At 35.9% G+C, this 14974-nt stretch overlaps 1 protein-coding gene and 1 pseudogene across 1 annotated transcript in view; both read left to right on the forward strand.

Moving 5' to 3' along the window:
- ADAM10 (ADAM metallopeptidase domain 10) overlaps nt 1-14974 on the forward strand; it is a 137700-nt gene that overhangs the window by 90171 nt on the left and 32555 nt on the right. The window contains exons 6-8 of the mRNA XM_047075053.1: nt 3406-3555; nt 6786-6878; nt 10070-10253. Coding sequence (XP_046931009.1) covers nt 3406-3555; nt 6786-6878; nt 10070-10253 — 427 coding nt within the window. The remainder of the gene's footprint in view (nt 1-3405; nt 3556-6785; nt 6879-10069; nt 10254-14974) is intronic.
- Nucleotides 8478-8590, forward strand: LOC124509046 (uncharacterized; annotated as a pseudogene).

Genomic DNA, 14974 nt, shown 5'->3' on the forward strand with positions numbered 1-14974 from the left:
GCTTGGGCTCTTCCTCTCTCTTTACCTCTCCCCCTGCTCATGTGCTCTCTCTCTGTGTCTCAAAATAAATATTAAAAAAAAAAAAATACCCAGTCTCCAAAATTTATCAGTTTGACTTTGTCAAAATTAAAATCTTCTCAAAAGACACACAGTTAAGAAAATATAAAAAGCCACAGACTGTGAAAAAATGTCAACAGTACATCTATCTGGCAGAAGGCTTCTCCAGAATATACAAAGAAGTATTATAACTCACTTAAAATAATGCATCAAATTCCAATTAAAAAATGGGCAAATTGTTTGAAACGATATTTAAAAATATTTTGGATTTTGGGATAGAGAAACTCTTAGAATATGATGTAAAATCTTTTGACTATAAAAAATTTGATATATTTCACCATATGAAAATTAAGGGTAAAAGACACCTCAAAATGAAGACAATTACAAGCTTTGAGACAATATTCAGAATACATAAAATTACCACAAAATTGTTTTCAAGATACAGAGTAATCCTTTTCCTGTTCAGAACTGCTAATAAAAACCAATCTGGTCTCAAGATAAAATTTTTTTTAAATAAATATTTTAAAAGTACATATGTACATGTTTATATGTGTGTCTGCATGTGTGTGTTTGTGTTTTGGCTTGGAGGCATTGGGGAGAGAACAAGGCTGTGAAGAATTATGGGGCTAGATCTTAGGAAAATATGAGGATGACTGAGTGAGCATGGCATTTGGATCTACCTTTTCTCCAGCTCTATCTTTCAGTTCCTGATAAAGTAGCTGAGAGACTGAGAAGCTGAGTAGAACTCTCCAGATTCTTGAGCCTTAGGGTAAAAATAGTACATGAGGCCTTCTCTATAGTGCTTTAGGTTTGGATCTTGAAGGGCTACTCCCTGGAAGTAAGGGTGGGTCAAAAAAATGTTCTACCTCTTCCTGTCAAAGGGATTACAGCTTTACATCACAGCTGCTTAATCTGTGATTAAAGTAAGGTGATCCGGGATTACTAGTGCATCAAGCCTAACGGTGAAGGCCAGAAGCAAAAATAAATTTTCTCTTGAGAAAAATATCATCGCCTGAAGCCTAAAATTCTATCTGTGGTTTTTCATGTACGTTGTCTGGCACTCAGCTGAAAATAATAAGCATATGAACAAATGAGACAACATGATGTAAGAACAAGAGGAGAAAAGTTGTATACCAAACATCAGTGATGCAAGAGTAAATGGCATAAAGTGTACACCCTCAAAGAGTTTACATTGTACTGGGGTATCAGACATGTAAACAGCCTAAAGGTTTCGAGGTAATGAAATGATCAGACACAGATACAGACTTTAATATGTTCAAGTATATAAAGATGGAATTTAAAATTGCAGCAGAAAACTGAAAATGAACAAAAGAGTCTGATGGAAATTCTAGAATTAAAAAACATAACAACAGAAATTAAGAATTTGATGGATTTAGATCTGGGTGGTATATCATAAGAAAACAGAATGAACCACTCAGAAGCAAAAGGATAGAAAATACAGAAAAGAGATTGGAGACTCATCAAGAAGGTCTAGCATATGTATAATTGATTTCTCAGGAGGGGAAAAAATGACAGTGAAATAAGGACAGATATGGCAGAGACTTTTCCAAATATGACAGAGGATATCAACAATTTTGGTAAGCCCTGTAGTTAGAGCAGGATAAATACTTTATAGTGAAAATAACACCCTAGGATGTTATTAGAAAAGTCTAAAAACTGAAAGATAATATACTCTTAAAGGCAACCAGTAAAAAAAGTCCTGTCACCTTTACAGAAGCAACAGTAAAAATGACAGCTCATTTTTCATTGGAGACCATTGAAACCAGAAGACAGTAGGGTGTGGTGAAGCTGAGTAACTGCCACCCTCGAATGCTGTACTCAGTGAAAATAGATAAAGGCAACATGAAGGTGGTAACTGAGAGAACAGAGAAACATGGAGTTGTCAAGGGAGAAGCAAAGTATTAAATGTGAGAGTAAATTTGGAATTATGGCTTAAAATCTAATTTAATTTGTTTAATACAATTTATTTAATGTTTTTGTTTATTTTTGAGAGAGCGCGCGTGCGCGCGCACATGTGCAAGCAGGGGAGGGGCAGAGAGAGAGGGAGACACAGAATCCGAAGCAGGCTCCAGGCTCTGAGCTGTCAGAACAAAGCCCGACGTGGGGCTTGAACCCATGAGTGGTGAGATCATGACCTGAGTTGAAGTTGGATGCTTAACGACTGAGCCACCCAGGTGCCCCAAATCTAATTTAATTTGAATTCTCCATAACTATGTCATCAAAACTCAGTTAAAATGGAGTCCTCAGATGTCAGCAAATGTTTAAGTGCTTGGATTCAATAGCAGTGTTAATTCTTACTTACTGAGTATCTGCTGTTTGCCTGCCAAGTCTGTGTTAGGTGATAGCAATATAGTGAGAAGCAAACAGGGATTGTTCTTTCTGGAGCTCCTGTTCTAGTGGTTGAAGTAATGGTGGTAGGCTGGAAACAGAAATTAAACCAATCACCACACAATATACCATAAGGTTGCACTATGGAAGGGACATGGGTGCATTCTGTGAGGTGGTGTAATCGATGGGTCTGAAGGAAAAAGCTTGGTTAGGAGAAGGCATCTGTATGTGCATGTGCAAAGACTGGCAGGAGACAGACGATGTTGGAGGATTGGAAAGAAGTCTGTTTAGCTGTAGCACAGAGAGCTAGGGTTGGGTTATGTGGTAGAGTCTCTCTTTGAAATAATATAGAATGAGAAGAAACCGGGCATGTAAGCAGAGACTGCAATGTTGATTTGGTGGCACATGTAAAGCATTTAGAGCTTTATCCTTAGAGCATTAGGAAGCCATTGAAATATATTATGCAGGTGGGTAATTTTGCAAGTTGGCATTTTGGAAAGAGTGTGGTTTGGATAATAGAGGGAAGGCCGGTAGTGGATATGGATAGAGATATTGCAGTACCCTAGGTAATAAATGATGGTAGCTGGGGCTAATGTGAAGGCACCAGAGATAATGGGCAGATTCCCTAGGTATTTAGGAGATCAATTTGATGGGGCTAGGTAATAGATTGGGTATTAGAGGGAGAGAGAAGAAAATATCAAAGTAGTATAAGCTACTATAAGACTTGCTTTATATTTAAAGGATTATATATTAAAAAGTATGTTTTGAAAATGTTTAAAAGTGGAAGAATTGCTTGAATAAATTATAAATCATCTATATAGTGGAATGTTATGCGACTGAAAGTGAGATTTATAAGAATTTTTATGGTGTGGGGGAATACCTATGGTGTTACATAATAAAGCAGAATATGAAATTGTACATAATGTGTATTCTTAGCTGTATGAAGTATAATAGTGAAGCATACTAATTATCAGAAATGACTCTCTTTTTGACATATAGACACCTCAAGGAGAACATGCTGTTAATGGTCCAGAACACTTGAGGAAAAAACGTACAACTTCAGCTGAGAGAAATACTTGTCAGCTTTATATTCAGACTGATCATCTGTTCTTTAAATATTATGGAACACGAGAAGCTGTGATTGCCCAGGTATTTATAATTTTGCTACTATTTTAGGAGTTCTCACACTGTTAAATTATACCTATATTTTCCTCTAAAATTAAAGTTATGGCATATCTCTTTTTTTGAAAAAAAAGTACATATTTTTAATAATTAAAGAACATATAGGATAAGTACATAGATGACTGAAAGACCAGTTAGGATGTTTTAGAGTCATGAAAAGCTGAAGTGTAAGAAAATGATTTCATGAAGATGATAGCACTGGAGCTTAGCTTTGAAAAGAGGATTGAATTTTCTTTTTTTTTTTTTTTTAATTTTTATTTATTTTTTGTAAATTTACATCCAAGTTAGTTAGCATATAGTGCAGTAATGATTTCAGGAATAGAATCCAGTGATTCATCCCCTACATATAACACCCAGTGCTTATTCGAACAAGTGTCTTCCTTAATGCCCCTTGCCCATTTATTCCTCTCTTCCCCACTCCCCTGCCAGCAACCCTCAGTTTGTTCTCTATATTTAAGAGTAAGAGGGTTGAATTTTCAATTGTGGTCCTAAAGAATGGAAGAATAGAGGAATCCTTCCAACAAGAAGTATTTAATTTCTATTCTGTATTCCCATCATACTTAGTACTTTTTTTTTGTACTTGGTGCTTTCAAAGTTGCATTGTTTGCATTTGTGTCTTTTCAACACTTACTATAAAGTAAAAAGTTTTTGGAGATAACCATGCAAGATACCCTTCATGTTGAAGAGTCCCAGTGAGAGTTTGAGGATGCATTTTGACTCCAAATTTGATTTGAGACTAAGAGGATTCAGGTGCCAATAGTATAAGTGATGGACTCATTTTGGTGTTGTTGACTAGCTTAATTTTAGATGTGTTTAAAAGCCAAGTGGTCATTCCTTAGGATATTGAAGTAGACCTGGAGTTTGGGAGAGGTTAGCCTAACCTTAAGCTTTCTGCATAGAATTTATGGGTACAAAAGATATAGTTCAAATAAGGGGAGAGAATGAAATTAAAAGGGAGGAAACTGAGGGATAATATCTGTATATAGTGAGTAGGATGAGGAAGAGAAGCTATGGGGGAAAACATAATAAACATGTTGGAGATGAACTGGGGTTAGCCAAGGAAGAAACAAGTTTCAAAACAAAATGTCATAGAGATATCAAAGAGAATGAAGAATGACTACAATATGTTAATTTACTAGATAGGGGGAGTCCTTTCACAATGTATACATGTATCAAATCATCAAGATGTGTACTTTAAACATCTTACAATTTTATTTGCAATTATGCCTCAATAATACTGAAGACAAAAAAGACTATAAAAGGTAGTTGATTTTTAGTTACTAGAAGGTTATTGATGAGTTTTAATCTGCTCTTGGTAGAGTCGTGAGGGTGAAAACATTGCAAGCATAATGGATGGGTTGGCCGAGGCAGCAAGAATTTTTTTTTTAATTTTTTAAAAGTTTATTTATTTTGAGAGAGAGAGCGTGTGAGTACAAGTTGGGGATGGGCAGAGAGAGAGAGACAGAGGATCTGAAGCAGGCTGTGTACGGTCAGTGAGCAGAGCCCAATGTGGGGCCTGAGCTCACGAAACTGTGAGCTCATGACCTGAGCTGAAATCAAGAGTCGGACACTTAACCAACTGAGCCACCCAGGCGCCCCAGTGAAGCAGCAAGTGTTTTAAGAAATGTGAAAAATAGGAAAAGATATGGTGATTTAGAAATACTATCAAGTATTTCGGGGTGAAAGGAAGACAGGGAATAGTCAGGAGCAAGTTGGTAGGAAGAGGAAAATGATCCAGTAGAAAAGCAATGTAATATACAAGAGAAAGAAAAATCGATAGGAGCCAATGTTCTTGCAGGTCCAGCCAGTAAGGATTGGATTCAGGAATAAAGAAAAGTTTCCCTTTAAGGAAGAATTACCCTTTGAGGAAGATAGAAATGGATAAAGTTAGAAAAATTTGAAGGTTAGGAGGGAGGGGAATCAAGACGAGCTCTCAGTAAAGTATGAAGTATAATCATCTGTGGAGGAATGTTTGAACTACTACTGTCAGGAATGGAGAAGAAACAGAATCTGATAAGGGATTACTAGGCCAAGCTGAGGTTAGATAGCATGAATTTATAATAGACCCTGTCAGCATTGTTAGGACTTTCTTTAACAGTATGTCAACCTGAGCTACTTCTGAAATTATTACTGTTCATTCTTCCACCTGACTGTGTCGTATTTGTATAATTTGTTTGAAAATAGTTTTAAAAGTGTATATACATGCTTTTACATAAATTGTAGCAAGAATGCTTTTTATATATAAAGTTGGGAAAGTGGTTTAGAAGCCAGAGAGTTTAGTTGGGAGTCAGGTACATAAACAGAGAAGTCTTTTGTGTTCTATCACCATGTTTAATTTCCTCCTAGAATTTAGTAAATCTTTTTTTTTTTTTTTAATTTTTTTTTTAATTTATTTTTGAGAGAGACAGAGCATGAGTCAGGGAGGGGCAGAGAGAGAGGGAAACACAGAATTCGAAACAGGCTCCAGGCTCTGAGCTGTCAGCACAGAGCCCAACGTGGGGCTCGAACCCATGACTGGTGAGATCATGACCTGAGCTAAAGTTGGACGTTTAACCAGCGGAGCCACCCAGATGCCCCTAGAATTTAGCAAATCTGAATGTATCTTATTTATGTTTGCATTACTTCCTCTCATCCCTCCTCCTCTGGAATAAATCTTTGTAAATTTATATGGACCTTTTCTATTTGTTCACCATTAGATTCCTAGCACCTAAAACAGTTCCAGTGTATAGAAAGTGGTCAACAGAACTTAGAGAATGTGTACTAGTGCAGCAATAGAAAGACTAAAGTCAGAGAATGACTGAGTGTCCTGATTATTATCAGGGAAGTTCTTACAGAAGATATTCAAACTAAGCCTGAAGGATAAATAAAGATACTGTAGGCATAAGAAAATAGCATGTGAAAAGGCATGGAGGTCTGACATTGCAGGGTTGATTGAGGGAACAAAGTTTTATATGATTCAAGCAAGAGTGCATGTTTGTTTTTGGCTGGGAACGAGTCTGGAAAAGGCACAGAATCTCCCCTCTCAGCCCTAGTTGACTAATCTTATTTCATCTTTTCATCCAGTATATGATGTAGACATTTTAAAATTTGAGTGTGGTCGAACATGAATAATTCTTGATTTGGGAGATGGAAATTCACAGTCTTTTTTCACGTTTTAATACTGCCTCTAAAATATTGTTCTTTTTTTAAATCTATAGATATCCAGTCATGTTAAAGCAATTGATACAATTTACCAGACCACAGACTTCTCTGGAATCCGCAACATCAGTTTCATGGTGAAACGAATAAGAGTAAGGAATTCCTTTATTTTTTTATTTTTTTCAATGTTTGTTTATTTTTGAGAGAGAGAGAGCACGTGCGTGCACAAGTAGGGGAGGGGCAGAAGGAGAGAGAGAGAGAGAGAGAGAGGGAGACACAGAATCTGAAGCAGGCTCAAGGCTCTAAGCTGTCAGCACAGAGCCCGATGCAGGCCTCGAACCCACAGACTGTGAGATCATGACCTGAGCTGCAGATGCTCAACTGACTGAGCCACCCAGACAGCCCAAGAGTAAGGAATTTCAGTAGTTCAGAACATTAACAAAGACCATAAGGACCATGTTTACAAAAAGAAAAATACTTGGTTTTTACTTCATCTTTATGTAGTAATAGTTTATTTTATATTACTGATCCTACTATCTTTACTCTTGGCTTTTACACACACACACACACACACACACACACACACACACACACACTGGGTTTATGATTTAGAACGAAATCTGTAGGGCTGTAATCTGTACTGCAAAAGAGGTAACAGTCATACTATATTCTGTCTGATTAATATAACATTTAGAAAGCCATAACTTCTCAATAACTACAGGTATAGTACTTGACCTTTTATCCCCCTGATGTCATTTTCCAGCTTCTTAAGATTTGCTTTGTGTGGTATTTTTCCGAGTGTGTCTCATTTGGTGTTCCAGGGAAGGAAAAGATAGATGGAATGGTTAAATAAAATTGGAAGTCGGAAAAACAGTACTGTACCCTCGTCTTGTAAATTCACAGTGCACGCTAACTTATCTCAGATTTTGAGAATTCCTTCTTGAGAGAAACTCATAATTTTTTCTTAAAATGTTTACTTTGAGAGAGAGAAAGAGAGAGAGCAAGGGAGGGGCAGAGAGCAAGGGAGAGAGAGAATCCCAAGCACGCTCTCTGCTGTTAGTGTGGAGCTTGATGTGGGGCTTGATGCCATGAACTGTGAGATCATGACCTGAGCTGAAATCAAGAGTTGGACGCTTAACTGACTGAGCCATCCAGCTGCCCTGAAACTCATAATTTTCAGAAATAATTTGACCATGGAACCTTTTCTGTATTAATGTCAACTGAGAGTCCAAATAAATGTAGAACACATTTTGAGAAATGCTCACCCAGAGCCACAGGGTCACTGATGATTAGTTTTAATGTTATAAATTTAAATAAGTAGATTTTAAATTACTAACAAAATTGGGTTGGTTGTTTCAGAAGTTTTCCAAATGTGAATCTTTCCATGTGTATAGCTTTTAAGAATATGAATTCATAAACTAGATAAGAACCTGAATTAAAAAAATTATTTTACGAAAGTATTTGCCACAGGGTTTCTTTATTTTTGTGCTTCTAACTTTCTTCAAATATGGTTGACTAAATTATAATTTGTGTTCATGGATGTAATATATTTAATAGCATAGGCAAAATTGATCCTTAGTAGTATGATTAAATGTTAAATTGGAATTTAAGGTGAAATGTGGTTTGTAGATAAATAATGTAAGAATTGTTCATAATCAATTGCTTTCATGTATATTGAGAGCAATTTAAACCCTTAAATGACCAAGAAAAATATTGTTTAGTAGGCAAAGCAATAAAATGCAAAGTAGTGAATCACTTCTTGGCCTTTTGGCTAAGATCAAGTGTAGTCTCTGTTCTTATCAATTTAAAATGCAAAGTAGTGAAAAGTAAAGAATACCAGAACAAATTTAGTGAAGCACTTTTTTTTGAGTAAAATGCTTTGCATTATGAAGAAATGCATGTGTATGAATGGATAGTGTGGCAGTTAGTTGTTTTCAGGTTTTTAGCTGAGATTGAAATTTTAGTTCAGATCTCATCTGCTGAAGATTCCTTGTGACCCATTAATTAATTTGAAGTTTGTATCAATATTTAAATAAGAATTATCTCATTTCTGATATAGGTAGCTAAAATTTAGATGCAGTTTTTATTTGTAGCCAATATTACAGAAATATCAAGGAATTTCATTTGACTGGGAAAAAAGCCATTTATAGCATGTCTCTCAGATGTGTTATTTACAATGTAGTGTAATAGCTTTTGGAATTATTTATGTTAGATGACCATTACTGATTGTTTTTAGTTAATTGTTAGTAGATAAATCAGATGTTCTGAAATCTGTCCTTAGGCAGTTGCCCTGAGTAGTGTTTTTGCAATCCTGCTTCTAAGCCTCTTGGTTTTACTGAAGGGTGTGGATCCTAAAAAGACCTAACATTCTCATTTTATCAACTGTTATATCCTCCCTTTACTACCAACATTTTCAATAGGATGAAGTTTGCCTTCTAAAAAATGTTTACTTTCATGGATACCCCTTTTTATTCTGTATCAACACTTCTGTCTGTAATGCTCTCACTTACTTGAGGAAAGCCACATTGTTCTAGGACTTCAAAGGTTAGGCAGGGGTCTCTGAAAGGAGGCAGGGGCTAATAAATGAAAGTTTTTGTTTGTAGAAGTTTGGTGTCAGAACTGATTATTCTTCAGATTGTGAAGGAGGAACCTGCACTAGGAGTATAGTAGCTAAGCATCTTAAGAAATATTCTGGAGGAACTCAGCTTCATACAGTAAGAGAAGAGAATTGTCAGTAAAAAAAAAAAAAAAAAAATCTTGCCCACAGTCAGGGAAAAACAATTGAACTTGCAGTTTATTGGGCTCGACTCCTGTGATTTTAGGCAAGGAGAACCAAGAAAATGATTTGTCTGTTGAATTGACAGTCTTGGGTTTGATATCTATGTTATGTTCTAGTAATTAGCTAAAGTTTTATATCCTTATATTTTCCACCATGTGCAGGAGATTAGCACTAAAAGAGACTTACTCAGATGATTAAATTTGAGAAGCTATACTTTTATTAGAATTTTTCTTTCAAGAAGAACTTGTTTTTCCATCCCAAAGAGAATGCTCAGTGTTCAGGAACCTGGTCAAACCTTGCCCAGAAATTTAACATGCTCAATTTTAATTCTCCTACTCTGTTTCTCCCCCCACTCCCCCACCCCCCTTCCTTCTTTTCAGCTTCTATAATCAGCTCAGGGGTGGGGGCATTGGGGGATGAGTTGTAGAAGCCTTAATTCAGGCCTGATTTCCCTTGGGTCCCAAGCATATTGTGCAGGCAAATGCAGAAGAAGGGGAGCAAAGATTTTACACAAAGGCTCTGCTAACTTTAATTGCTTATTTAAATAATTGTTTTGAATTTTAGATCAACACAACTGCTGATGAGAAGGACCCTACAAATCCATTTCGATTCCCAAATATTGGCGTGGAGAAGTTTCTGGAATTGAATTCTGAGCAGAATCATGATGACTACTGTTTGGCCTATGTCTTCACAGACCGAGATTTTGATGATGGTGTTCTTGGTCTGGCTTGGGTTGGAGCACCTTCAGGTAGTTTATTTAACTGTTTCTTGCCTTAATGCTTGAAACAAAAAGCAGTTTTCAGGGCAACTTGAATTTTACAAAAGTATAGGAGAACCTGATGCCTGTACATTATCTTAATTTATTCAACTTGAGTTAGGCAAGCATGATGTAAGTAGAAAAATAGATGAAACAACTTTTTATTTTGTCATGAGTACTAACAAGGGGGTATCCTGACATTTGGTATATTCAGTGGCTGAAATAAATAATTTTGTGAGAAAAAGAAGTACTCATTTTGAAAACAAAAATGAAATATTAATTTTTTCATAGAAGTTAATATTATTAATTAAAGATTTTTATTTTTCTTGGAAAGAGGGCCTTAGAATTACAAGGGGAAAACTATGTTCTTGCTTCTGTTCTGGAATGAGATAGAGAGTGGAGAAACCCTGGTCAGGAGCACTAGGTAAAAAGAAAAGAAAGACTGCTCTTATTATTATTTTATTTATAGCCTTTATTTTAACAAAAGTAAAGTGTTCCCTGAAAAGAGACGTAAGCAGCAGGTGTCAGTACCCACAGCTCCACTGACCTCGGCACCTGGGCCCGTGTTCTACTGGGGTCTCTGCCTTAGCCATGAACACTGCTGTTGCTAAGAAATCTGGGATAGGATCCTCTACCCATTGCAGTGGAGGTGGAACAGTCTGTGATTTACATTATCATTAAGTTCAGAAGCCTCGTTTAGAGAAATACAGATTTATTAATTGAAAGGTTGAGTAGAAACAATCACATACTGTTTGAATATAGATTTGGTCATATAGAGTTTGATCAATAGTCTGTCAGCTTTTGAGCTGTATACAGTAATGTCTCTTTCTTCTGATGTATCATTTCTATCTTTTTATAAGAATCACCTTCTGCTTTATGTAGGATAAGGCCAGCTTTTCTATTCCTAGTTTATTTTGTATTCCTATTAGTTTATTGTTTGATTTGTAATGCGTATTTTAAATCTTAAGTGGTACTATATTTTAGCTTTTATACTTTCTGCTCTTTTTTTTAAGCCAGCAATGAATATTCTTTTTACAATTTTCAAAACTTCTTTTGTTTTTCTTCCACATTTTCATAATGTCCTTAAGGTGCAAGTTTATGTCATGGATTGTATATATCATAGTACAGTATTTTTGGAGATTTATATTTGTCTCTTATGTTGATCTGTCCTGCTTTTGTGTTACTTGCATTGTCAGCAGATTTTACAAACTCATTCTTTTCTTTGATAATTTCACATGTTTTATAACTTTTATATTTTGAAATTTCTTTTCCCCTCCTTTAATAAGTTGGATGATTTTATCACAAAGTTTATAATTTCTTCTACTTGTTCATTAGTAAGTACTGTTAAAATTCAAGGATGCTTTTGATTTTTTGTTGTAAATTACCATTAATATAGTGATTCTCAAAGTCTGTTCCTTGGACTAGCAGCATCAGCATCACCTGGGAACTTGTTAGAAATGTAAATTCATAGGTCCCACCCAGGTCTACTGATTCCACTAGGTGTGGAGTCCAACAATCTTTGTTTGAACAAGCCTTCCAGGTGATTCTGATGCACTCAGAACTACCATATTCATATTTTTGTCTCTAAAGAAACTTGTTTACAGAATGGCTCCTGGGAAAATGATTGGATGATTACAAACCAGAAACTTGCTGTCATTTTACATTTTCACCTCCAAACTTGTGCTCTTTAAGAATGTAATGCTCCTGAAGGAGCTTGGTCATTTTTTTTTTTTTAATCTTTAGATAGCTTCATGTCTATAAATGCAAAAATAAGCTATATTTTTAGGACAGTTTAAGATTCACAGAAAAATTGAGCAAATGGCATAGAGAGTTCCTGTACACCCTCTTTCCCTCATATTATTAACAGCTTACATTAGTACGGTGTATTTGTTATAGTTAACAAATATATTGCTTCATTATTGTTAACTGAAGTCCATAGTTGATTCACATTTTTTTAGTTTTTACCTAAGATCTCTTTTTTGTTCCAGGATCTCATCCAAGATACCACATTACATTTAGTTGTTATGTCTCTTTAGTCTTTTCTTGGCTGTTTTAGTTTCTTGGACTTTTTTTGTTTTTGATGGCCTTATCAATTTTGAGGAGTACTGGTCAGGTAGGTATCTTGTAGGATGCCCCTCTCTTCCAGTCTCTTTGATGTTTTTCTCATGATTAAACTGGGGTGATGGATTTGGGGGACAGTTAATTTTTATATCTAGTTATTTTTTTTATTTGGACCACCAAGTATCATGCCGCTGATTTTACTGAAGTGGCAGTGGGTAGAGTTCTGGATTTTAAATGGTGGGACACATAACTTATTTTTTTGTCATAGGTTCTACATCTGCTGCCTTTATTCTGTGTTAAATTCCCAACTCCAGTTCTTAGAAGCCTTATTCTAAGAGCTGTTGGGAAGGGGCTAGACAGGGACAAAATGGAGGCCAGAATGGGCAAGAGAAGGGATCTTTGTTCCCTTGATCCAACTTTTTCTAGTATAGGGTGCCTGCCCTATACTAGACATTGACAGGTTTTTTCTTCACTTCCTTTTGCCCTTTGACTATCTGAACTGAGTCTTATATTTGACTTACATTGTATTTTTTATAAGGAAAAATATATTTGTCTTAATTGATTATTCCAGTACCCCTCTGAGGTATAGGTGTTATTGCCTCCATTCTGCAGATGAGGAAAGGATTCAGAGACCAACCCAGTATCACACAGAGCCTAGAATCTGGACCTTTTGTTTCCAGGTTCAGTGCATTTAGTAGTTAGTGTGCTAAGTATTATATACTTTAATATCTTAGCTTTCTGTAAGACACTTCTGATAAGAAGTTGAAATGTTTTCCTGCATTTTAATGGAGGTTTTGTATTGTTGGAATCCATTTTTTTAAGAAAAAGGAGTTATAAGAGAGTACTACTCTGTAATATTTAGATATCATTTTGGGTAATTGTCATGGCATAATAGGAAGAGCACTGGTTTGGGAGCTAGGAGACTGGGTTCTTGTCTGTTCTCTGTAAATTCAGGTAAATCATTTTGCTTCAACATGTTTATTTTTCATTGTAACTTCTTCTCTCATGTTCATGCCCTTTGGGACTTCATGTTTCTGCCTATAGATCTTAGTAATGCTTCCTGTTACCTGTTTGTTTTCTTTTTTTTTTTTTTTAATGTTTATGTATTTTGAGACAGAGAAATCGTGCATGTGGGAAGGACAGAGAGATTGGGAGAGAGAGAATCCCAAGCAGGCTCAGCATTGTCTGAGCAGAGTCCAACATGGGGCTTGATCTCACCAATCATGAGATAACGACCTGAGCCAAAATCAAGAGTCGGATGCCTAACTGAGCCACCCAGGCGCCCTCCCCCCCCCCCCCCGTTATCTGATATTTAAAAAATACCATTTCATAGCTGATCTGTTCAGCTTATGATCAGTTACTATTAATCTTTTCATTTTTATTTGGCCTAATTTTGATTTTGTTGTATTATTTAGCTTTTATTTAATTATGCAGATATTTTACTACTCAAATGGTGGTGGGAAAGATTTTGTTGTGATATTAATTTTCACGGAATTTTACTTTAATTATTAGCTGTAGTCTCTGCTGACTTTGTTAAACTGGGGAAAAATGAAGGCTGAAACATTTGAATAGTAGGTTTCTTTAAGTCTTCTTATACTACTTTTTATTCTTATTTAATATCACACTGTAGCTGGGTACTGCCTTGGGTTTCTTTAATGAGGAAAACAGCACCTCCTGTCCAACTCCATAATAAGTGGAAACAACTAGTGAACTGGGCTGGCTTGGAGGCTCCCATTTAAAATTATATACAGGTTAGGGGCACCTGTGGGTGGCTCAGTCGGTTAAGCATCTGACTTTGCCTCAGTTCATGATTTCATGGTTCGTGAGATAATAAAAATTTATACACAGATTAGAAGAGAGCCAAAAAAGGGAGTCTGGTCTTCCAGACAAAGTCAGTCTTAGATATGAATCTAGAAAGATTTCTTTAAACTTTTCTTTGTATGAGCACTCGTCTGTGTTAAGCAGGTAGCCTCTTATTTAATTTCGAGACTGAAACATTGATTCCTTGACTGAGTAAATGACTATATTAGATAAAATTTTTGTTTTATTTCATTTGTGGCACCCTTCCAACATGGCTTTTGATAGGGACTTTTTTTTTTTAATTTATTAAGGTATATTTTGTTCATATATTGTCCTTCTTAATGTTATCCTAATGAACATAGTCTCACTTTGGGCAGGACACCGAATAAGGCAAGCTCTGGAATTCGTCTCCATAATTAATCCTGAACCATTTAGTATTCCTCTAACTCATTTGTGAAAAACATTTTATGAGACATTTCATTTGGTAGCAATGGTCTCTTCTGTTTTTCTTAGTTAAGAAATTTTAGTTTGATTTTACATATTAGGATTTAAGGGCATACAAAGCTCAAAATGGTGTTCACAAGATAACCCACAAACTGTCAAATTCTTAACATGTTGTTTAAAAGTCTAATTATAGGGCTAGGAGAATTGCATCATTAGAATGTTACAACAGGACACTAAATATATTGGCATTTTGTGCAGGTCTGGATTGTTCCGTGCAGGATGTTTAACATCTGGGGTCCCTACCTGTTATGTGTGAGTACTGCTCCCCAGACATGAAAGGTGAAGAAATGTCCCAGGACATTTCCTGATAACCTTTCTGGGAGTAGTACTACTGTCTGGTTCAAAAT

This window comes from Lynx rufus, unplaced genomic scaffold, assembly GCF_022079265.1.
Source record: "Lynx rufus isolate CCGP_SWC_20201006 ecotype Redwood Valley unplaced genomic scaffold, mLynRuf1.p SCAF_13, whole genome shotgun sequence".
Classification (NCBI taxonomy): domain Eukaryota; kingdom Metazoa; phylum Chordata; class Mammalia; order Carnivora; family Felidae; genus Lynx; species Lynx rufus.